Below are 23,490 nucleotides of genomic sequence, written 5' to 3' on the forward strand. Positions count from 1 at the left end.
TTTTTACAAAAAAACCTCTGACAAAGGTTTAATTTCCTACATATAAGGAACTAAGTCAATTGTACAAACAATCACGTCATTCTCCAATCAACAAATGGTAAAGGGGCATGAATAGACGGTTTTCACATGAAATCAAAACTATCAATAAGCACATGAAAAAGTGCCCTAAATCTCTCATAACCAGAGAAATGCAAACCAAAACAACTCTGAGGAGTCACCTCACACCTAGTAAATTGGCTAACATGTCAGCAAAGGAAAGTAATGAATGCTGGAGGGGATGTTGCAAAGTCAGGACATTAATGCATTACTGGTGGAGTTGTGAATGGATCCAACCATTTTGGAGGGCAATTTGGAACTATGCCCAAAGGGCGATAAAAGACTGTCTGCCATTTGATCCAGCCATAGTGCTGCTTGGTTTGTATCCCAAAGAGATAATAAGGAAAAAGACCTGTACAAGAACATTCATAGCTGCGCTCTTTGTGGTGGTAAAAAATTGGAAAATGAGGGGTTGCCCTTCGATTGGAGAATGGCTGAACACATTGTGGTATCTGTTGGGGATGGAAGACTACTGTGCCGAAAGGATAATGAACTGGAGGGATTCCATGTGAACTGGAAGGACCTCCAGGAAGTGATGCAGAGTGAAAGAAGAACCAAGAGAATGTTGTACACAGAGACAAATACATTGTAGCACAATCATATGTAACTGACTTTGCTAACATCCACATCCAAAGGAAGAACTGTGGGAGCAGAAACAAGAATAAAAACAAATAATTTATCATCTGTTTATATGGATACAGGATTGGGGGGTTTGACTTTAAAAGATTGCTCTATTACAAAAATGAATAATTATGGACAGAGATATAAATGATAACACTTGCATAACCCAGCGGAAGTACTTATTGGATCTGGGAGGGGGAAGAGGGAAGGGGAAGAAAAGAAAATGAAATACGTAAACACTAAAAAATCTTTTAAAAATAAAAATTAAAAAAAAAAAAAGATCTTTGTCAAAGTAACAAATGAACATGGCCAGGTGGTGGAGCTGAGGCTCAGCTGCAATGGCATGCCCAGGGCAAGTGTCTGGCTTCAGCCAAGATGTCATTCACTCATCCTGGGCCTCATCTGCTCCCTCTCTGGCACCAGACACGTCAGCTTCAAAGCTGATCTTGAGGCCCTTCAGGTAGAGCCGAAGGCTCTCGGCGTCCAGCTGAGAGTTCCGGGCTGTCTGAAGGAGCCTGGTGGCCAGCCGGTATACAGCCCTACGTCTGGTAGTCTCTGGAGAGCTGTTCTGGTTTTGCCGTTCCTTAAAAACAGGCAGAATGGTTAAGCTACGGAGAGGCTCTGACATCCAGTTTCCTGTTTCCAAATAATTCAAGGTCTAACCAAGCAGCGGGCACAGGCCTGTGGAGCTCTTATGACTGCAGGACAATCTCTACCTGTTCATTTGAGCATTCTTCAACCCACCCAGGCCTAAAAAGACAGCTCCACTTCTTGGTTAGATTTCGGAGAGAAACAGGAAATCACTGATGTTTTATAAACAAACACACAGGAAGACAGGACAAGGGTGCTTTCTGGAGAGGAGCAGCAGCAGCAGGTGCTCCTGGGAACAAGGGGGATTGGCCAAATCACCGCCAATCCATGACTAGACTGGCAGGAACAGCCAAGGGTGCAGGCTGGTCCAGGGCACCACACATATAATCACCACGACAAGGTAAAGACTGACAGAAACGGCATGGATGCTGTGAAACTGTAATGCCCCGATGGGGCCTCCTAAAGGTGGAAGTCCCCAGGCGTTTTGCTTGTGCTGGGGAACATTGGTGTCGTAAAAGGAAAAGAGAGCACCAAAGATTTCCCCTAGAAATGGGCGCCCTAAAGAGCAGATTCCCAGAAAGGGTCCCCTGGCGTTTTTCACCAGGATTCATTTACGAAGGATATCGGCTTCTCCCTGTCCGATGAGCCAAGACCAATGGCTTTGTCTGACAGTCCCCTTCCAGAGCAGGAGGCATAGCCAGAGACACTCCCCTGACCCTCTCCCCAAGCCCGGTGGCTATGGAGGGAGAATAGGTGGGAAGCCCGCCCACCTGCCCAATAATTCTCTGACCAGCCCTTTCAGGCTAAATAAAATTTAATTTAAATTTCTTGTTTGTTTGTTACTCTTCTGCCCTCTCAGGCCAACAGGAACCAACCTCATAGGCAAGTCCTCCTGCTGGAAGACAACAGCCACATCCTCCTTTCCCGTCCCTCTGATGAGTGCCCCAAACCGGGGCTCCAAAGGTCTCTCCCTGTTTGCTCCAGCTTTCGGATGGCTCCCCTGGGCCCAGACACCTGACCTTGTGGGCCCCAGGACAGCCTTTTCCTACATCAGGCTCCCCAGAAGTCCGCCTTTAGCATTCCTCTGCCCTGGGGTCTTTTTCTCCATGTTTTCACAAGTCTAGACAATCACGCCTGGGCCGCTGGTGTCTGCTGACTTCCAAGGAATGGAAGGATGGAGTCCACGGGCCTCTGCCCTCCAGGTCTTTCTCCGGGTCTTGTATCCTCCTGTTGAAGGCCTTCTTTATCAGGCTGACGAGCTCCTGGCGAACACGGTCTTTCTGGTCTATTCCACACAATCTCTCTCTGGCTGAGAGCCTGTCACTCCTGCCTCTCATGCCCTCTCCAGAAGTCCAATGATCTTCCCCCATTGGTTGGAGTTCCTCTCTTCTCGGGGTTCTTCCCCTTGCCGAAGTAACAATGAAGATACTCCCGGCGCCCTCCAACCTTCTGTTGATCCTCCAATTCTGTGCGACCCCTACATGTGATTTTCTGATGAGGTTCCCTTTGGACATCCTCAAGAGTGGCCAGATCAAGAGTCCCGGAGAAGACAGTGGGCCTTCTTGCTGGTTCCTGGAGCCCAGCCTGGCCCAGCACAGTAGGCGTCTTCTCAGACCCAATAACAGCTTGGGCTGGCTCTGGGAGACCCTCAGACAGCAGATGAAAATAGTCTTTTCTGAAAGAATCCAGCCCCTCCACAGAAGTGATTTTCAGCGAGGGGTCCCCGGACCTCTGAAGGTCTCCAAAACCCTTGGAGGAATTCTGGAGGCCAAAACTATTTTATAATAATCTCCTGAGATACTATTTGCCTGTTACAATACTCCTCTGTGAGCTCTTCATATCCCTCCACCAAAAGAACATTGCCAAGAATGAATTCTATTCAGTGAAACATCAAAGAGATTTTAAAAATAGGTTAAAATGACACTTTTCACGCTAAATTTTTTTTTTGCTTTAGGAAATCTCTGTTTCACCAGAAAGTTCTGTGCACATGAAATAGGCTTATGAATGTAAACGAAATCCTATTTTCCTGAGTTTTCCTTGTGAATAGGGTAACTCTGAATGGAGCCAAGCTCTCTGAGGTCCTGGAGAAGGGGGGCCACAGGGAGAGCCTCAAACTCCCATCAGGGACGTGGTCCTTTGGGTTCTTTCCTTCTTTCTCTCCCCTCTGGCCTCTGGGCACTCTCTAGGGAGTCTGTTTTCTTGGCTCCAGCACCTGTTTCTCCAACTTCCCTGCCAGCCCTGCTCTGGGCTGTTAAATTTATTTGTGGTTGGACTCTGAATATATAATAGGTGGTCACCAGGGATTTAAATTTCCATATCCCAAATGAATTACTAAAGTAAAATAAATTATAATAGGTGGTCACCAGGGATTTAAGTTTCTAAATCCCAAATGAATTGCTAAAGTAAAATGAATTTATGTTACAATAGAGGGAAGATATTAAGGAGGGAGAGAGTGAGAGAGAGGGAGAGACAGAGAGACAGAGACAGAGAGGGAGACAGAGACAGGGAAAGGCAGAGAAAGAGACAGAGACAGAGGGAGACAATCTGGTTTCCGTTAGAAATTTCTAAGCCCCAGCCAGGAGAAGATAGTCTCAAGACGATGGACCTTTCCCTGGAGGCTTCACCCCTCCAGAAAGGCTGGATCACTAAGTCATCCTTTCATTCACCAACGGTGACCGTCTAAATGAAAAGAAGTCTGGGTGTCTGTCTTCTGATCACTCCTCAAGTGTCTGTCTCCAGTCTCTCCTCCAAGTCCAACTCTGAGTCAGAGATCCTTCATCCAACTTGAGACTCGAATCGAATATATCTCCTCTTCTGGTCTTTCGTCCTCTTTTTAAAGAATCTTTTTCTCTTGTGTCACCTCCCCTAAATTTCACGTCTACCAATCACAGCAGAGGCTTTTCTCCAGAACTGCCCACTCTTTAGTTCTCACCTTTGATTAGATTATATCTTTTGAGGTTACTTAACACATTTTTTGGTAAGTTCACCTTTTGTAGTTACTTAACACCTTTTGTGGTTAAAATGGGTAGATGTACTTAAAATACTGAGTTAGCCTTTTTGTATATTAAAATCTAAAAATAGATTGTGGATTACAATTCTAGCTTCCCTATAAAGGAAGAGCTAAGTACCTTCATTGTTACAATCAGGAGAGAGCTAAATCCAATCTTCACAGGGCCTGCCAAAGTCCCGGCTTCCCCAGCTTGCCACTCTTCAGCAGACTTCTGCCACAGACCTCCCCAAATCCAGCAATCCTGACTCATTCTCATGGAAGGTCATTTCATGACGAGGATGACCCAGGACCACGTTTCTGAGCCCCTGAACGTCTCCCCGAGGAGGCCAGGCTCCCGAAGTCCTCTATATGGGACAAGTCTGGGAGAAGCTGCTCGCTACCATCCTGCCCCTGCCCTGGCTCATCCGGATCGCTCCCCCTTGGGCCCCAATCCCAGCCAGCCAGCCTTTGGTGTCTGCAATCTGTAAAGCCCTGAGAGCTGCTTCCAGGAAGGCTGCCCAGCTTTGGCTTCCTTGGGCACAGCCTGGCCATGGCCACCCACCCAGAAAACAGAGCGGAGGCTGGGCGAGGAGGGAAGCAGGAGGCCCACACTCTGCCTTCCTCTTAAGAGGGAATTCTAGACTGCAGGTCGACCCCAGGGGCCCCCAAAGGATCCCCCACCCACAGCCCCATCAGACAGCTTGAGGCTGAGGAGAAAGCTGGGACGAGGCACTTACCAGCATCTGCCTGGTGACCTGGGCACGGATCGCTTTGGCCTCTGAAATGATGGACTGTGGGAGTGAGGACGCTTCTGCAGCCTGGATCCCTGCCAAGAGAACGAGGAGGGCAGCCTCACTGCCAGGCCTTTCTACAAGTCAGCACTGGCCCACAAAAGGGTCTTTTTGTCTTGGGGGAGAGCCTTGTGTGGCAGGGGAGACCCACGTCTGGCCTCAGAGCCTCTCAGGCTCCACCAGGGAACCGCCGAGAAGGCCGCAGGTCCCGGGGAAGGCCCTGATGACCAGAGGGTGTGCCAACGCCACTTCCTCTACCACCTTCATGAGGGCGGCCCCATTCCAGGGGCCCCGGGAGGGGAGGCCACACTGCGCGGCTCTGGGGCTCTTCCGTCTCAGACCTCACAGCGGGACCTGCGAGGCGGGGGCAGCTCCGCGGCGTGCTCCCTCCAGCAGCGTCCTTTCTGGGCCTCGTGCCCTTTCCACAGGCCGGGCCAGGGAGGGGGCTCGGTGCCTGCCTATGGAAAGGGCAGAGACTTGGGCGGAAAGTGGACGGAGGAGCTGCGGGCAGGCGGGCGGCAGAAAGGCTCCAGGTAACGAGCGAGCTTGTTGCTAGCCTGCAGAGAGCACGCGGTCGCTGGCCGAGTTCTTAGGCCGCGATGCGCACTGTCTGGGCAGGCCGGCGGGCCGAGGGACACAGGGGCAGCCTGGTCTTGGCGGAGCTCTCCTGAGAGGAGCATTCCCTTCCCTCACGCGCAGGCAGGCCCAGGGCTCCGCACAGAGGCACCCTGCGACGCCCGGCTCACGCCCCGCTGCCCCGCGCTGACGAGCGGAACCAACCGAAGGCCGGTGCGACGGCTCCGCCTTTCCCAGGCGGCTCGACGCCACAGCGAATGCCGTCTGAGCTCCGCGACCTCAGGCTGGCGGGTGCACCGAGGCGCTCTCTCTGCCCTTGGCCCTCGCGACGTGCCGAGGCGGCCCCGGACCTCGGCTGCTCTCAGGACGCTCCTGGGCCTTGGTCGGGCCACACGTCCACGGGCCGGAGACGGGCCGTTCTGGCCACACTCTCCAGCATGCGGGGAGGCCGCCGTCCCTCGCCCTTTCCGAGGCTCTGCGGAGCCCAGGAGGCAGGAAGGCCTGTCGGGGGAGCCTGGATCCCCGTGGCCACGACCCCCAGCCCGAGGCCGCCTGCATTTGGATGGATTCTGTCCCACGTTTCCCCATGACGCTTCAATCTGGCCGGGTGCTGAGTGACAGGCCCACAGGGAGGTGTGCGGCCCTCGCCGGGAGTGCAGGGCAGCAGCGGAGAGCGCGAGGCCCGCGTGAAAGTGGGGGCTGCGCAAGAAAGCCGGCGGGGCTGACCCGGGGAGCCGGACGTGGCCCGAGGGCAGGCCTACCGTAATTCTTCTCCTCGGTGTGCCCCTTCGCAAGTCTGTAGGTGTAGGTGATGGCCTCTCGGCCCCTCGGAGAGCGGCTCGCGTGCTCGACTTCAAAATGGAGGTTCTCCACGTTGGGGAAGAAGACGTCCAATTGGCACAATTCCAGGAAATGAGTGGCAAACAGTGTAAATGCCTGCAGGAGGGACAGAGATGCGCCTTAGCGCGCCTTGGGGAAGGCGGCGCCCCCTCCTCAACGAGGGAGGGCAGGACTCAGCCGTGCAGCGACCCGCCGAGTCCACCCCCTTGAGTGGGCCAAAAGGGCTCCCCGCGTGTTCCGTGCATGGGGGGGGGAGGGAGGGGGCTCCCCGGAGACACCAAGGTGCCTCCCAGGACGGAATCCATCCGTCCACGCTGCCCAAAGGAGACGCCCTGCGCTGTCTGCCGATGTGGAGGTGCCCTTTGGAGCCTCGGACTGTGGCCTGGGCCCGAGGGGGCCGTGTCGCCCCACCCCACCCCCACCCCACGAAAGGCTGCCTCACGCTCCCAGGAGCCCGAGGCGTAGCCCGGGGGGCTCAGTCGGGAGCCCCAAAGCTGGAGCGGCCCAGAGGAGCGAAAGCCGCGGCGCACCTTCAAGCCGAGCAGGTACTCGCAGACGGCGAAGCAAATGCCGATGCCCTCCTCGGTGCTGGTCCCCCGGCCGAGCTCGTCGATGAGGATGAGCGAGCGGTCGTTGGCGTTGTGGAGGATGTAGGCGATCTGGGGAGAAGAGAGCACTTTTACGGGCTCCCAGCCAGGAAGGCCGTGAAGGACATCGGGCAAGAGGCAGGTCTGCGAGGAGCGACACGGGCAGCTCAAGCGTAAAAAGTGCCCGGCCGGCCCCTGCGGCCCAGCCCAGGCCCCCGAGAGGACGGCGCGCGCCCGGCTGCTCCCCGCGCAGAGGCGCCCCCAGCCCCGACAGGCCATTTCGGCCGCGACGCCGCGACGGGGCATCCCGAGCACGAGGCAGGCGGTGCGTGGACTGGACGCGGACGGCGTGGCCAAGGCGCCGGCGTGAAGGGGGAGGGCACTCTGCGGGCCCAGGGCGGAGACCTCCCCAAGGCCAGGACGGATGGACGGGCCAAGCGAAGGCAGGTGGGGATTCCTGCTCGCATCCTGCTTCATCTCCGTCTGTCCTGCCCCTTTTCTCTCTGTAATGCCTACATTCTGCCCAAAGACAAGTGACTGGCTCAGGGTCACGTGCCTGGCTAAGACCCCTTGAACCCAGGCCCTCCGGACTGCAGGCCGAGCGCTCGAGCCACCCCTGGCGGCCCCTCTCGGGGGTGCGTGCGGGGGGTCTCTGCCCAGCCCGGGGGTCAGTAACCAGGCTGGGCCCGGGCTTCCTTCTGGGTCCCCGGGGCATTCAACAGTCTCCTGGGAGGGGAGCCCTCGGACGGCGGACCCCGCCATGCCGAGAGGCCGCCCCTCCCTGGGCCCACCCCCACCAAGGCCGGATCTGGCCGACAAGGGGGCCCCGCAGGGCGGGGAGCTGTGGGGGGAGCCCCCGGGGATGCGGCGCTGCAGGGCGCCGGGCAGGGCCGGACCCCGCCACGGCCACGCCGCACCTCTTTCATCTCCTTCATGAAGGTCGAGGCGTTGCTCTCCATGTCGTCGTCTGTGCTGATCCGAGTGAAAATCTGCTCGGTGATCCGGAACGAGGAGTACTGGGCCGGCACGAAGGAGCCTGCGGGAGGAAGAAGGGCTGCCGAGGGCCGGCCGGGCGCCGCCCCTCCCCCGGCCCAGGCGCAGACCCGCCCGGAGCTCGCCAGCTCCCTGACTGCCGAGAACGTTCGGGCCGTGGACGCGGGCTCCTCCGTGGCCCGTTGGGGGGATTAACATGAGAAGCCCGCGCTGGCAGGGGAGCCCCAAGCCCAGACAGCCAAGCCAGGCCCGGCCCGGGGGAGGGGAAGGCCCAGGAAGTTGGGAGAACAAGGGGAAGAGGAAAGCGCGGCCTGGCCAGCCGGGGCAGGAGTGCCCGGGGAGGTGAGGCCAAGGCCTCCTGGCGGCCGGCCTCATCCAGGCGTCTCAGCCCTGCCTGGACGGACGGCCCACAATCTAGCCATGTGGGTGGAAAGACTGAGGAGGAGGGTTGGTGCGGCCTGGGAAAGGCGGGACCACAGTTCCCTTCTCGTGGAAGGATCTGGGTTCGAGTTCTCTCCCCTACGATCAGCCATGCGCCCTGGCAGCGTCCACTCGAGTGAAGGGTCACGTGGGCGGTCTCTTTCTCTACGTGGGGGCAGGAAGGACCACGAAGGCGGAGGGGCAGGTGGGAGTGAGCCCCGCTGGCTCTTCTCGGGCTCCAGTGGCCCCACCCGAGTCCTGTGGGCAGTGGGGAGCCCCCTCCTTGGGGGCCGGACAAGGAGGAACAAAGGCTGCCTCGGGCCAAGTCTCCATCCCGGGGCTCCAGGGAGCAAGGAGAGGGGACGGCCCGGGGGCCGATGGGGGCGGCAGGGAGGGGGGGGGGGGAGCCGAGCCCATCCCTGGAGGCCGTCTGCGCTGCGGCTCCAGGACGTTAGCCCTGAACGGGCCCCCTCCAGGGCTCTCTTGCGCCGTGCCCCTGCCAGGCTGCCCGACGAGATGTCTTCGCTTGGGTGCGGATGCCCATCGGGGTAAGCCGGGGCCGAGCTGCCCGGGGAGCCCCGGGGGACGGACTAGCTGCAACTCTGAGCTGTTCTCCGACCCCAGCAGGCCCAAAGTGCCGCCCCTTCTCCCTGGCTGAACGTGCAGGGGGCGGCGATGGGCAGCCGGAACTTCCCTCCCGCCCCCGAGGAGAAAAGAGGGCTCTGCTGGGAGCGTCTCCCCGCCCCCGCTCCTCTGCACCCCTCGCTCCCCGGGGCTCCCGGGCCTGCCGTCCCCTCACACTCTGCCCGTCGGGTCCCCTTTCCTTGACAAGGAACACGAAGGGTTGGCCTGCTCGTCTCTCGCCGACTTCCCCACCCCGTTCGGTCTGAAATGGTTCTTTCCAAGGAGATTCCGCGTCTGTTTCAAAATCTAAAGCTGCCCTCTGGCTCTCGCCTCCCTCCCCACTGCGGGGAGGGAGAATGCTGAAAGCACGGACCGGACCAGGACGGGCCGGCAGAGCCCATTTCCGCCCCCTCCACGAGGAGCCTGACCCAGACGTGGACCTCCAAATCCCGCGGCTCGCTCTCCGGCACTCGGGAAAGGCCCCAAGTCAGCCGATCTCACACCGGACACTGGACACCCAGGAGTCACCCAAGGGCGCCCAGAGGGGGCCCCCGGGAACGCCTGCGCTGCCCAGAACCAGACACCCGACGCCTCGGGGGTGCCGGCTTTGGGGCAGCACCTACGGACCTGAGGAGAGGCTGACGCGACTAGAAAGAAGCCCGAAGAGGCCTCTCCGGGGGTTCTGCAGGCGGAGGCTAAACTCCTGACACGGGGAGTCTCCAAAGAGACGGAAGGCGAGGACGTGCGGACCGCTTACCAATCTGGGCCATGATCTGGCAAAGAGCGATCTGCTTCAGGTAGGTCGACTTCCCACTCATGTTGGGTCCGGTCACCAGGACGAAATTGCTCCCCTCCGCGATGTAGGTGTCGTTGGCCACCGGCCTCTCCGCCGAGATCTTCTCCAGGATGGGGTGCCAGCCCTGCTTCACGGCGAGGGTGTCCGTGAACTCAGGCCGGACTGAGGGGAAGGAACATTTTAGAAGGCCCGAGGGCGGGAAAAGGCTGCATGGGAGAGCGGGATGGGATGATCTGGGGTCAGGGACGGGGGAGTCCACGGGCTGCCATTCCCTAAGAGGCACCCTCGGGTGGGCGCATCTCCACCTTCTCGAGACCTCAGGCGCCTCATCTGGAAAGCAAAAGGTTGGACTAGGCGACCTCTGAGGTCTCTTCTCGCTCTAAGCCTCGCATCCTAGGCCTAAACTGATATTCAAGATGGTGGGGAAAGCACACTTTGTGCCTTAGAGGGCCAGGTTGTAACCACAGAGGCTGGAGCTCTGTTGGTGCCCCCCTTCTTTAGTCATCCTCAAGTCCAAGGTGTGGTGGCCTCTCCCCTCACCACTCCGCACGCTCGCCGGCTTGTTCCGATCATTGCTAACGTTGGGTGTTCTACAGCCAAACCGAGGACTCGAAATGTGGTCTAGGCAGGGCAGGGCATCGCGGGACTCTGGCCTTTCTTTATTTAAATTCTCTGTCTGTCTCCGTCTCTGTCTGTCTCCGTCTCTCTCTCTCCGTCTCTCTGTCTGTCTCCGTCTCTCTGTCTGTCTCCGTCTCTCTGTCTGTCTCCTTCTCTCTGTCTGTCTCCATCTCTCTGTCTGTCTCCGTCTCTCTGTCTGTCTCTGTCTCTCTGTCTGTCTCCATCTCTCTGTCTGTCTCCGTCTCTCTGTCTGTCTCCGTCTCTCTCTCTCTGTCTCTCTCTGTCTGTCTCCGTCTCCTCTCTCTGTCTCTCTCTCTGTCTCCATCTCTCTGTCTGTCTCCGTCTCTCTGTCTGTCTCCGTCTCTCTGTCTGTCTCCGTCTCTCTGTCTGTCTCCGTCTCTCTGTCTGTCTCCGTCTCTCTGTCTGTCTCCGTCTCTGTCTGTCTCCGTCTCTCTCTCTCTGTCTCTCTCTGTCTGTCTCCGTCTCTCTGTCTGTCTCTCTCCCTCCTGCTCCCACGGCCCCAAAGGGCACTATCTCTTCTGGCCTCCATATCCCATTATTATTGGCTCACACAGAGTTTGCAGATCTTTTCCAGACAAGTGCAGTCTCTCCAGGGCTCCCTCAGTCTGTGCTTTGGGAGATGACTTTTTATGCTAATCGTACAACTTTGGGGTTTTCCCTGTCGGTTTTACCTAAGTAGACTCAGGCCATGGTGCTAGGCTGCTGAGATCTTTGTAGACTCTGACTCGTTCGTCTGTTGATATTAGTGATGCCTCCCAAGTGGCAAACTTGACCACTTCCTCGACTGAGGCGTTTTCGTGAAGTCAACGAATCCACAGAGGTCTCTACAGGGTTCTTCTCCCTGCTATTCCTTGGGATAATCTGCATATCATTCAGAAATCCATGCTTGGGAGACCCCCACTTCGTCTGGAAGAACCCACGTCTCTAAGACTGAATTAGCAGTCATTCGAGGCTCCAGGTCCAACGAGAAAGAAGCCTCAAACGGGAGGCTCTGTGCAGTTTAACATACTTTATCAGTAAGTCAGACAAGGTCATCTGGAGCATCCTTAACTTGCATATGATCCCAAAAGACCCTGAAAGGCGAGACAATCGTCCGACATTTAATCCAGATAAGAGTCTTGCACACTTGGATTGAAGAAATGAAGATGGCAGGCGGGAGATGGAGGCCCATGTTGAGTTGGCCACGTGTCTAAAAAGGATCTGGGGACGTTAGCTCCGGATGAGTCACCAGCACACGAAAGGAGCCAGAAAGGCGCCTGCAGCTTTGCGCTACACTGAGAAAGACACCGTTTCTAGGGAAAAGGAGGTGACAGACCACCCCACATCTAGAAAACTCAGCTCTGGGCACCACAACTTAGGCAGGGCTCTGAGAACCAAGAGCATGTGGAGAAGAGGACAACCAGAACAGCAAACGGTCTCCACGCCATACCAGAAGGAAATGACAACCGCACGTACGGCGGGGAACCATTGGTATCTTCAAATAACCGAAAGGCTGTCATGTGGAGGAGGGATTAGACGAGATCTCTATCTATCCTCCTCGTTCTCTCTCTTACTTTCGCTCTCTTCTGATCTAGATGGGACCCACAAAAGCTAGCAAGAAGAGCTACAAATAGATTCAATTTAAAATGACTACAGAAATAATAAAATACTTGGCATCGTGTCTTCCAAGTCACCCAGCAACTATATAAATCTAACTGTAAAACACTCTGCAAAAACAATAAAGACGAAATAATTGGAGAAATATCCATCACTCTTGGACAGGTTGTAGAAATATAATAAAAAATTCAATACCATCGAGTTTGCTGATTCAGCGCTCCGCCATCCACATCCTGAAACGCCTGGGCCTGCGCACCAGAGAAATCCAAAAGAAAAAGCATCCCTGCGTTCAAAACGATTTAGAGCCATGGCGTGGGCACTGCGGGGCTGGGCTGCCTTCCTCCTGGGCCGTGCCCGGACAAATGGCAAGCGGCGAATGGAATGGGATGTTATTCTGCCCCAAGAAGCGATGAAGCCGACAATTTCAGAGAAAGCGGGGAAGCGCTTGATGAACTAACGCAGAGAGAAGGGAGCAGAACTAAGAGAAAGAGGCAGGCCGGCCGCCACAGAGAGGAAGAGCTTTGGAAGACGTTAGAACTCATCGGGCGCAATGGAAAGTCACGTCTAAAAGAATTCCGAGAAAAGGTCCTGCTCACCTCCTGCGTCAAGGCGGCAAGTTTAAAATGCAGACAGAGACATTCCCAGCCCAGTGGGAATCGGGGTAGCTGCACTGTGGAGGCAGATTGAGGGCTTTCTTGTTTGGGGATTTTTTCTGCTCAATCGGAGGACAGAGTAGCAAGCAGGATGGATTCACCTGAAAAACAATTTTAACAGAGCCCCTTCACTGCTAAGATTTTATCCCAGAAAACAACGAAAGCAGGCTTCTCCATGGCTCCTCTGCCCCAAGCTGACTTTCCCTGAAGAACCCTTAACCCCGGGGTCGTGCCTCTCCTTTCTCCTGGGCTCCTTGTGTGCTCAGGGCAACTCTTCCAGGCCTCTGCTTGCAGTCTGGGCCTCCGTTGTCCTGGCAACACTCACCACTCTACTTCTCCATCTGCTCTGCGGACTTGCTCGGGGAGGGCATCTTCTTGGAGTACAAGGCAGCTCTGTTATTGCGGCTCTTCTTGTTGTTGCCCCTGTCCAGCGCTGGCTTTTGTTTGGTCCTGTTTGGAGGAAGGGGGACTCACTCCCGGAGCTCATTCGGCACCTCCCAACAGTGCCCTGGAGGACGCCTGGAGTTCTCCGCTTATTCTTGCAGAGCCAATTATGGATAGATACTGAAGACCTGGCTTCCCTGTTGTCTCCTTTCTTGCATTTCGTCTCCAGTGAACTTTCGGCTCTCTCAAGTGCTATTTGCCCCAAATTGTAGCTATTTTCTATAATGTACTTTCTCTCAAAGACAGCTTGGTAAGTAGGCAGAAGCAATTACCTCCCTCCTTCTTCCCTTTCAATTTAAAGTCCTTCTGGTTGGATGTCTGAGCCTCCAGGAAAACACATTTTTAGTAGCCCTTGTTAAGTACTCTCTCTTCAGCCTAGAGCTCATCATTTTTCTATTTTAAGACAAATTCCAGAAATCAAAATCCAATTCTCAGATAATATTTCTTCTCCACAAACTGCTCCCTTCTCAGATCTGTCTTTCTCTTCTGGATTCTCTACCAGGAACTGCCTGTAGCGAGTTCTAGCACGTTATCTGGAGCTCCACGTTCATCCGGTTTTGCGGAGAATTTCATCATCCTCAAGGACTCAAGTGCGCAGTGAACCTAGCCCAAAGGGTTCAGAGAAAGGATATGTCGGATTCCATGGACTAAAGCTCATCGGCCAAAATCTTCCCATGAGGGATAGAAAGCTCTCAAGAATGAAACTTTACAAGCGAAATGAAAACCATTATTCTGCTCAGGAGAAAAAGGCACGTGAAAAGCAAAATGTAACGTTTTACAGTTACAGGATTTTCTACAAAAATCTAAATTGCTCAAATGAACGGAGTAGTAAATAGAAATATTAATCCAATTTCGTAGAAGGAAACTGAATTCATGATAAAGGAATTACCTTGGATTTATCAACAAATCTTCTCAGCTATCTAGAAAACAATCACTCTCTACACTCCGTGAATCGTTCTCAAAAACTGAGAAAGAAAACGTTGCGTCCAACTCAATTTCTGAGACAAATGCAAACCTCGTGCCAAAACTACGGAAAGAACAAGCAAAGGAGGGAATGAAGAACAATGTAAGAATACCGACAGAAATGTTTAAGTAAAATGGTGGCCCAAAGACTCCAGAAATATCGCCAAAGAATGATTCACTACAACGAAGTTCTATTTAGACCAGGCGCATGCGAGGATGATTCAACATTAGGGAAAGAGTTCATGCAGTCACACTAAAGACGGAAACATCATAAACATGTCAACGGAGGCAGGAAAATGCTTTCCCCAAACTTAAACCTGGCGCTCTTTACAGAAGAGGAAAGCCAAGGAAAACCCTTGTGCTCCATGATCTTACCCAGATGAAGAAGTGCCGATGGGAAAAAGGGGCATTAAAGGCATTCCCCACAGGCCAAGAGGACATGGAGCTCTCCCTATCTACGGTGACCCAGGCAAGGGCAGAGAACACGTATGGGCAGCCTCCCTCCTCCAGGTATGTTCACGGCTGGCAACCCTGCCTGGAGTTCGAGCCTCAGCTCGACTCTTGCCAGGACAACAATCTTCTTCCCTTGTCTGCAGCTTGCCCTAAACTCTCACACTGAGAAAAAAGTCTTTTCTGCCATCTTGGCCCTTAGCTAAGTGTCCAGCACTTGGCAGATACCTGACCTGCCGGGCAGGGCCCGGCCAAACGATGACAGAGCCCTAGAGTTGCTGGGAGTCAGGCACCAGGCCCTCTGAAGACTTCTCAAGATGGGGGAAGTATCACTTCCTGAGTTCAAATCTGATCTTGGACAATTCTTGGCTGGGTAACCCTGGGCCAGTCACTTCGCCCTGCTGGCCTCCACTTCCTCCTGTGTAAAATGGTACCCTCCCGCGTCTCTGCCAAGAGACCCCACTAGAGTCTGACACGAGTGAAGAGCGATGGGACAACCACAACTAGCCATCCTGACTCTCAGCCACAACTTCCCCAGCCAGTCTTGAGCTGAAGGTTACCCCCCCCACCCCGCCCCCCTCCTGGCACGAAGAGAGCTGCCAGCAGTACTTCTGGACAGGGAGGACTTTTCCTCGTTCTTTGCATACAGGCCGCTGTAGGCCCAGTGTAAGGATTATATTAGAAAAGGAGTCCTGTTTTATTAGTTTAGGGATAAGAAGCAGAGTGTCGGCTTGAGGAAAGAACTGGAGTTTGAAGATGTTCATTTCAGATGTGACAGTTACAACCGTTTTCTGTGTCAATTACTGTCTCTGGCAGCTGGCAGAGACACTCTCAGGGACTCTCTCAGGGCTGGAGGAGGGAACATCTTTGCCTCTCCCTGTCTGAGGGAAAGATCTGAAGGACTCAGGGTTTTCCTTTCCCAACTGGGGAAACGCTAGTGACTATCTATTGTGCTTTTATAGAATGTTTAACTCTGAGAAGACCAAAGACAAACCTGGCCTTTGGTTTGGACTCTGTTTGGTTTGGAGTCTGTTAAGAAGTCCTAACTGGATTCTTGTTGAGACTCCACCAGCAGCCCTTGCTATTTATAATTTGAAGGCAAAGTTAAGATCTATAAGGATAATAGTGGTAGTTTTTATTTGGATACTATAAATTTGGGTTAGTCTGATCAGGGAAGATTAGCGTAGCCTGTGAAACACAGGAGAAGCAGTTCCTCGCAGGACCTGAGAGTTTATTTGGGATTTAAAATCCTGTAGAATCAGAAATCCTTTATTTATCCTTATATATTTCAATAAATAGTTTATTTTATTATAATAAGAGTCACTTTAGTGTCCTTGTGCCTGGTCCTGAAGGGAAGTTCACATTTGAGCTTCACTTCATCACTGAGGATACTTTTGATTACCTCTATCAAAAGTATCTGAAAGTATCCAAACAGTTTGAACCTGATTCACAAGTTAAACAGTTTTGAAAAGTTTTGAACCTATATTGGAACTGTTTTTCCATCTAAATATTTTATTTTTTATAACTTGCCAATTTTATTTTTACACTAGTAGAGCTCTAACTCCTTAGATGCCACAATTCTTTTGATGATTTCTGTTTTGAATGATGCACTGCTAAGCCCCATTCATCCCCATTTGTTCATTATTCCTCTTGAGATTCTTTTTTTTAAAACTTTCTGTCTTAGAATTAACTTAGAATTAATATTGGTTCAAAAGTGGTAAGGGCTGGACAATAGGGGTGAGGTGACTTGCCCAGGGTTACCCAGCTAGGAAACATCTGAGAGCGAATGTCAATCCAGGACTTCCCATTTCTAGGCCTGACTCTCAATCCACTGAGACAACGAGCTGCCCCTCTTGAGTGTATAATTGAAAAAGCTGTTACCCTAAAAAAGAACCACATTTCCCAGGAGCCCACTGACTTCCTGTCATTACATACTTCCTATAGACAGGGGATATTATGTGGGGACGTGGAGGGTCCCACTCCTTTTTTGGCCCTGTCAGCAAGCATGGCAGTGGTGAGTGGGAATTTTGAAATAGCTAATCAGCCATGGGCAAGTGGTCTTTATTTTGTATTCCTTTTATTCCTTTCTTTCTAATGATCCTTAACAAATCTCCTAAAAATATAATATTTTTATTATTGAGATCTAATTTTAATTTTTACATGAGATTCTTGATCTTTTTCTTCCATATAGTCTCATTATTTTTTCCTAGTTCCATAAAGCAGTTAGAATAATATGGCCCTGAATAGTAAATTAATTTAGGTAATATTGTCATTTTTATTATATTGGCTCACCCTACCCATGAATAATTAATATTTTTTCCAATTATCTAAGTCTGCTTTGCATTTCTGTAGTTCTTGTATAGACCTTGGAAGGTAGTTTACATATTCTGTATTAATTTTAAATAGCATTTTTCCATCTCTTCCTGCTGGATTTTACTAGTATCCTATAGAAATGCTTATGATTTTTGTAGAATTTGTTTATATCTTGCAAGTTAGCTGAAATTATTAATTGTTTCAATTAATTTTTAGTTGGTGTTTTCAGAGACTTTAAAATATACCATGATATAATCAGCAAAAGGTGATCATTTGGCTCCTTCTTTACCTATGTACATTCCCTCACTATTTTTTTGTCTTTTTGATAGTCATTACATTCAGGATTGTGTCAGACGGAAAAACAACAATGGATTTGCATGAATTTACTGGAAAAGATTTCATTTTTATCTTCATTAGAAAAACTGTAAGCTCTTGGCTTTAAATCTATCCTATTCATCATTTTAGGGAAAGGCCGATTGTTTCCTAACATTTGTAACAGAAACGAATGCAGTATTTTGTCAAAAGATTTGTTACCTATTGATAGTCATGGTTTTATTTTATTATTAATCAACACCCTTCAGCTGACAGGTTTCCTAATGTTAAATCAACCCTGAATTCTTGGCAGAAATGCCATATTTGAATCGATGCTAACTAGGGACATCAGTCTAGAGTGTGGCTCGGCTCCTCCCAGGTTTAGATATCGAGACCACGTCGGTGTCACAGGAGGCGTCAGAGGGTCCTTCTTGTGTTACGTTTGCAAACAATCACATAAGATTCACGTGTCTGGGGGCAAACATAGGCCAGGAAATGGATGAGAAGTCCAGGGAGAGCCCCCTAGCTGGAGGCTCCTGGGATGTGCGGGTCGTGTGGAGCTGAGAAGCCCGAGGATGGAGAATGTGCTGGCCGTCCGCTGGGCAAAGCTGCGGTGCCTTCCGGCCTGCCCTTTTATCATGTGGCCCCTAAGCAGGAAGCAAAGCTCGCGTGAAGCGCATAACTTACCGTAATCAGAGAGCGTGCACGCGTGAGCGAAGGCCAGGAGCATGTCGACCATGGACACGACGTCAGAGAGCTTGTACAGGCAATGGATGTGCTCGTAAACCTCGCTGAGCAGCTGGCACACGACCCTGCAAACAGATCCCTCCGCTTTAGTCTCCTGGGCTCGAGCAAACACCAAGAAGGACAGACTGAGGGACACAGCAAAGCGGGCCAGGGAAGCCTCTGAAAGGTGCTTAATTCATGGCGTCCTCCAAGTAAAGGCAGGCAGGACCAGTCAGATTTCCAGCCCATCCAGGTCTCTTTTTCCAATCCACGGTCTATGTGGACGTTCTCCTGCTATTCGGGCCTGTTTGCTTCAGAATAAAAAGCAAGTTCGGTGGCTACAGGAAGAAGTCTCTCATTTTCTGACAGAGAGCATTCCTCTATCGTGTAGGAGTCGGGGACACGCAGGAGAGCTTTGGATTCACGGGGGTGCCAGGCCGAAGCCAATGTCAGCCAGCGAGGGAAGCCATGCAGAGTCCTCTGCAACCCGGAAAGCGCTCTGGAAATGGGAGCCGTTGCTGTTTTCCCAGGGCGTGGGGGACAGGAGGCAGCTGAAGGCGTGGGCCCAGGGCTGCGGAGGGCTCTTGTTCAGAACACAGCCCGCTCCCCATCCTGCCCGGCTGCTTCTTGCAGAGAAGCACCGTCCTAGGGAGTTCAGGGAAGACGTCCACTTCGGATTCAGCTTCGCCGTGTGAACATTCCAAACAGAAGCCGACTATGTTGGATGTGGAACGGGACCCCCGAGGCCTCTCTGGGTCTCCTTTGATGGGCTCTTGCCCAGAACAATGTTTTCAAATGAATGGAGCACAGAGCAGTACAGCAGAAAACAGTGACAGTGAATCAAAATACTTTTAAAGCGAAGCGGACCGAGTCCCTGAAGTCCATCCACACACATGTTGTTGCTTCAAGTGTTCCAGGAGCTGGAAAAGATGCGCGAGGGTTCCGATGGCAGCACTTGGCCTGGTTTCGTTATTTTTACGTGTTCCGCTCTGAAATCGTCCTCAGAACAACCCATAAAATCCCCGAGAGGGGGAGAGCCACGAGCAAGTTTCCCGAAGGTTATGTGCGTCTCTTCTGCCCGTTATAATCCTTTATTGACTTGAAGTGAGGCCTCTTTAATGAGGACGGCTTCACGGCTGTGGGGCTGTGGCAGCGGAACTTCCCCTGCTGGCCACACAATTCTGTCCTCCATCCTGCCAGGCTATCCCTCATCTCAAGCCAATTCTCGCCTTCAGTTCCACGGGAAATGCTCCTTCCCCTACTCCGTTTCGGCCAGCGCAGGCTCTCTTTGTGCCCGCGCCCCGTCCGCCGCTGTGGGCTGCTCCCACACGACGAAGCCTGCTCTCGGGGGATCTTTCCCCCCATTTCTTGTGCATGCTGCAGAGCTCCTGGCCCCGCGCTGTTCTATGCTCAGGATCCACCCTGCCCCGTCCTTCCCTCCTTCTCCCTATGCAGCAGGGCCGGGCGGCAGACAGTGTATTTGTGCCCGTCCAAGCTGTTTCTTTTCACAATCCCCTCTCAAGAGCTCTCCCTGTGGGGCCGACACTCCCCAAAGGATCCGAGTCCTCCCAAGGAGGGCGCCGGCCAGACTGAGGATGGGGGCTTCGGGGCCGGCCCGGGCTGCCACCCCGTCCGCTAGTGACCGTGGTGTGGAGATGGACAATCAGGAGAGTCTCCTTATGGCTCTGCCCTCTTCCGGCCCCCCTTCTTGTCCGTGATGGGCCCCGGTGTGCTCCTGCTGCTCCTTGGCTCACGAAGTCTGTGCGAGTCCTGCGCCAGCCCCCAGGCGGGCATCCCCTCCTCTTTCCAGGCTTCTGCCAGCTCCCCGTCCCTTGGGGTGCGGTGCTCCCAACACACTGGACGATTCTCTGCCCCGCGGCGCCCCCTAGCTGCCCTGGAAATGTCACCTCTTCCAGGAAGCCTTCTCCACGCACTGACCCTGACTGCGCCGGCCTCTTCGGTCAGGGCTTCGGCCCTCGGGGATCTCTCGGGGCCGGAACCATCGGCTCGGCTTTGACCGTGGGGGAGTCTCTCCAAAGGACCTTGCGGGGAGATGGGGGTACGTGCGGCCCCCTCCCTTGGAAGGCAAACGGCAGGGGGCCCCTTCCATCCCCCGGCGCCAGGCCGGTGCCCTGCACGGAGCAGGCGCTCGCACAAATGTTTGGGGATCGACAGAGAAAACACCCGACGGGCGAAGTCTGCGGCCTGGGATCCAGGCGGAGGTTTCGGCGGCCCCTCGGCCACAACCCATCAGGCGGCAGCGTTTGCAGCCAGGCAGGGAAAGGCAGGCTGAGGAGCACAGCAGGGTGCTCCCCACTCTCTTACATGTAGGTCATGTGATAGATCTCCCTCAGCGACTCCTGGCAGCGCTCGTTCATTTTGATCAGGTCCGCCGACGTGAAGCTGTACGTGCTTTTCGTCTTGGTGATCTGCGGAGAAACCAGAGTTCCGGGTTACAGCGGCCCCTGCTGGAGGCGCCATCGCGAAGCGGACCCGGAGCCCAGGACCGTCTGCATAAGACTGCCAGAAGTGGGCCTGACTGCGGACAGCCCGAGAGCGGAGCGGTGACTGGCCGCAGGACAGCCCGAGAGCGGAGCGGTGACTGGCCGCAGGACAGCCCGAGAGCGGAGCGGTGACTGGCCGCAGGACAGCCCGAGGGTGGCTGACCGGCCAGGCCATAAAGCGGCCCCGGTTCTGGACGTCGGAACCCCCTCAGGTCCCTGCCAAGGCCGCGTCCCCAGCTCGGCACACGCAGGACTCGGCGCGGCGTCGGAGGCCCGGGGGTCTCCGGTCTCGGCTGCCCGGACCTGAGGGGCCCTGCTGGGGAGGAGGCCGGGCCTCCCTTCAGAGGGAGGCTCTTCCCCACACTTGGCTGCAGGGTGAGCTCCCCTCCTCGCATCACACAAACGGCCGCGTCCAAACCCCAAGTTCTGCCAAGTGGCCCGGCTTCCCCTTCTCTGGGGGCCTCGCCTCACCCGCTGCCAAACGGGGACTCAGAACGACAGGCCGGGCCCTCCAGGACCTCGGCCAGAGCTTCTGCCAAGCAACCCCGGGACAGGCGGAGACGGTCAGGGCAGCATTCGCACGGGGTGCCTTGAAAGAAAGCAGAGACGCCGAAGGGCCCCCCGGGGAGGCAGGGGGCACAGGCCCGGCACACACGGGCTCCGGGGTGCAGGACACGGGCCCACAGAGCGCACCGCCGCCGAGAACGCACACTGGGGCAGACGGGGGCGCCTAAGGGATTCTGGATTCTGCAGGCCATCGAGGGCCCTGGGGGACGAGGGGAGGCCCACACTGAAGACAATCCACTTCGGGGGCCCCGCAGAGAGCGGGCTGCAGTGGGGAGTTCGGGGGCGGAAGAGCCAGCTCTGCAGGAGACGAGCCCCCCTCGCCTGGCTGCTTCTCATCCATGCCTCCGCCTGGTCTCCCCCTTCCAGCCCGTGCTGGCCACAGACTGCCCCCATGACCACTCCTCCCTCATCCCACAAAGCCGGCGGCTCTGAGGACGCAGGAGAGCCCCGTGTGGCCAGGGCGGTCTCTTGGCCAGCCCCATGGCTGATCTCGGGGTCCACATCGGCTAGAAGCCTCCCCTCCGAGAGGCAGCCGCGGTCCCCACTTGGCATCTCTGGGCCCAGCCCCGAAGGGGCCTCTCCAAGCGCGCGTCGGCCGACTGGCCGTCAAACAGAAGCCGCTCAGCCAAGTGCTGAGAGCGACGGTTCGGGCCCCCGGCCGTGTCGGAGCTCCGGTGGGCCGCGGCGGGCCTGAGCGGAGGCTGCGCTGCTGTCCTCTTCTCCATTGCGGTCCTGTCTGGGCGCGCCACAAAGCGACCAGCCAAGCAGCTGGTCCTCCCGAGCTGGAGGAGCCTGAGCGGTTGGGGGGCCTCCCTTCTGTGAGACAAGGGCTGAACCAGCCGGGCTCCAGGCTCCCTTCCGGCACAACAGGCCTGCGCGGAGCACGTGGTCAGGTCCCCAGTACCCGGAAGGGAACTGGAAATGGAAAAAAGGCCCGTACTATGGAGGGGACTTCCCGGGGCAAAATGGTGGCCGTGGGGAGCGGTCAGCAACAGTCCCCCCGGCCGGGACGGCTCTCCACAGCGGCCGCCGCGCAGCAACGAGCCAAACTGACGGTTATCACCTGCCAATTCCCGTGTTCCTCGATCACACACACACATTCCATGGGGGAAAGAATCCTTCCGAGGGCCATTTCAGAACGAACCTTAATGAATTCGGATGGAAGCGGAGCCCTGGGCAATAGCGAACAATCCGTGTTCATCTGGATGAAGAATCCTCGAGCGGAGCTAAAACTTGTCTTCAAAGGCAAACTGTACTTTTCTGCGAGCTGCGCGATCATTCCTAGGAACCCCCAAAGAGAGAAGAGAGTCACTAGGAATCTAATGAGGAAGGGGCCCCGCTCCCCTTTTAGGGCCACCCCAAATCGCTGCCATCTACCCCACACTAACAGCGTAAGCGTCGCCCCTTGGCTTAGTCAGAGTGCGACGGACCGAGAGAGGAAGATCAGCCTCTCTCGGCTCAGAAGGTGACCAGACGCGGGTCTCGCGTGGTCTCTGCCCCTTAGCGAGTGTTTTTGGCTTGGAAAGCACGACGTGAAGCACTGACGGCGACACCTGTAGTCATGCATTTCCCCCACCAATTTTAAGCGTCTTTGTTTTGAACAGGAGTCTCTCCCTGGCCTCGTCCCGTTGGCCACCTTCATCCGTGACTCTGGCACAGGAACGGTGGCTCACCACATCGGGGACAGAGAGAGCAGGCCCGCGAGAAGGCCCGCGCATCGGGAGCTCAAACCCAGGAAGTTCGTGAGGCGAGAAGCGGGGCCTCCCTCCGGTCTCCCCCTCGGCTTCCTACTCACTCCCCGAGGCTTCTTCTTGGGCGCCACAGCTTCCAGCGCTCCCGTTTCAAGTCAGTCCGACGCCTTTCTAGAGGACTTTGGCTTGCAGAAACCCTTAAGGACTAATACTGTTGCTCTGCTCTAATCCGTTACTCATGAAAGCCCAATGACTTAGTCAGACCCGCTCCACAAGTAGTATGGGGTTTGCATTAAAATGCATTGCAACGTCATTCATTTCTGCCATTTAACAAGCGGACACCCTTCGGTGGTGTCTCGGCAAAAATAAGCCCATTCGGTCATGCGATCTGCCCTGGGCTGAAGAGGAGGTGCAGCATGGCGGGCCCAGGGCCCTGGCTCACTAGGAGAGCTGACTCCACGTCTGACCGCCGGAATCCTCAAGAACCCAACACGCCTGGTCAGCGCACTCTGAGGTAGGCCACCGAACGATCGGCCCGGCCAGCTTCGCCTCGGCCTGGACCAGAAGAGTCGGTGGGCCAGGCCGCCTCTGCTCGGCGGTCCGGGCCCCAGTGAATCTGTCCTGTAGGGGCAATCCGATCTACCAGCAGCAACGGGAACACGTGGGCCCTTGGTCAGGGAGCCACCCACCCACATGCTAGTAATGACA

General features: G+C 54.8%; 1 protein-coding gene across 1 annotated transcript in view; it reads right to left on the reverse strand.

Annotated features, from left to right (window-relative positions):
• The window catches only part of MSH4 (mutS homolog 4), a 66,605-nt gene continuing 43,115 nt past the window's right edge, over positions 1 to 23,490 (reverse strand). Inside the window, 9 exon segments of the mRNA XM_056814905.1 lie at positions 1 to 1,300; positions 5,035 to 5,123; positions 6,426 to 6,600; positions 7,035 to 7,163; positions 8,009 to 8,127; positions 9,886 to 10,086; positions 17,982 to 18,106; positions 20,346 to 20,449; positions 22,236 to 22,372. Of these exon segments, the coding sequence (XP_056670883.1) occupies positions 1,100 to 1,300; positions 5,035 to 5,123; positions 6,426 to 6,600; positions 7,035 to 7,163; positions 8,009 to 8,127; positions 9,886 to 10,086; positions 17,982 to 18,106; positions 20,346 to 20,449; positions 22,236 to 22,372 (1,280 nt within the window). The 3' untranslated portion in view covers positions 1 to 1,099.

Source organism: Monodelphis domestica, chromosome 2 (genome assembly GCF_027887165.1).
Source record: "Monodelphis domestica isolate mMonDom1 chromosome 2, mMonDom1.pri, whole genome shotgun sequence".
Classification (NCBI taxonomy): Eukaryota; Metazoa; Chordata; class Mammalia; order Didelphimorphia; family Didelphidae; genus Monodelphis; species Monodelphis domestica.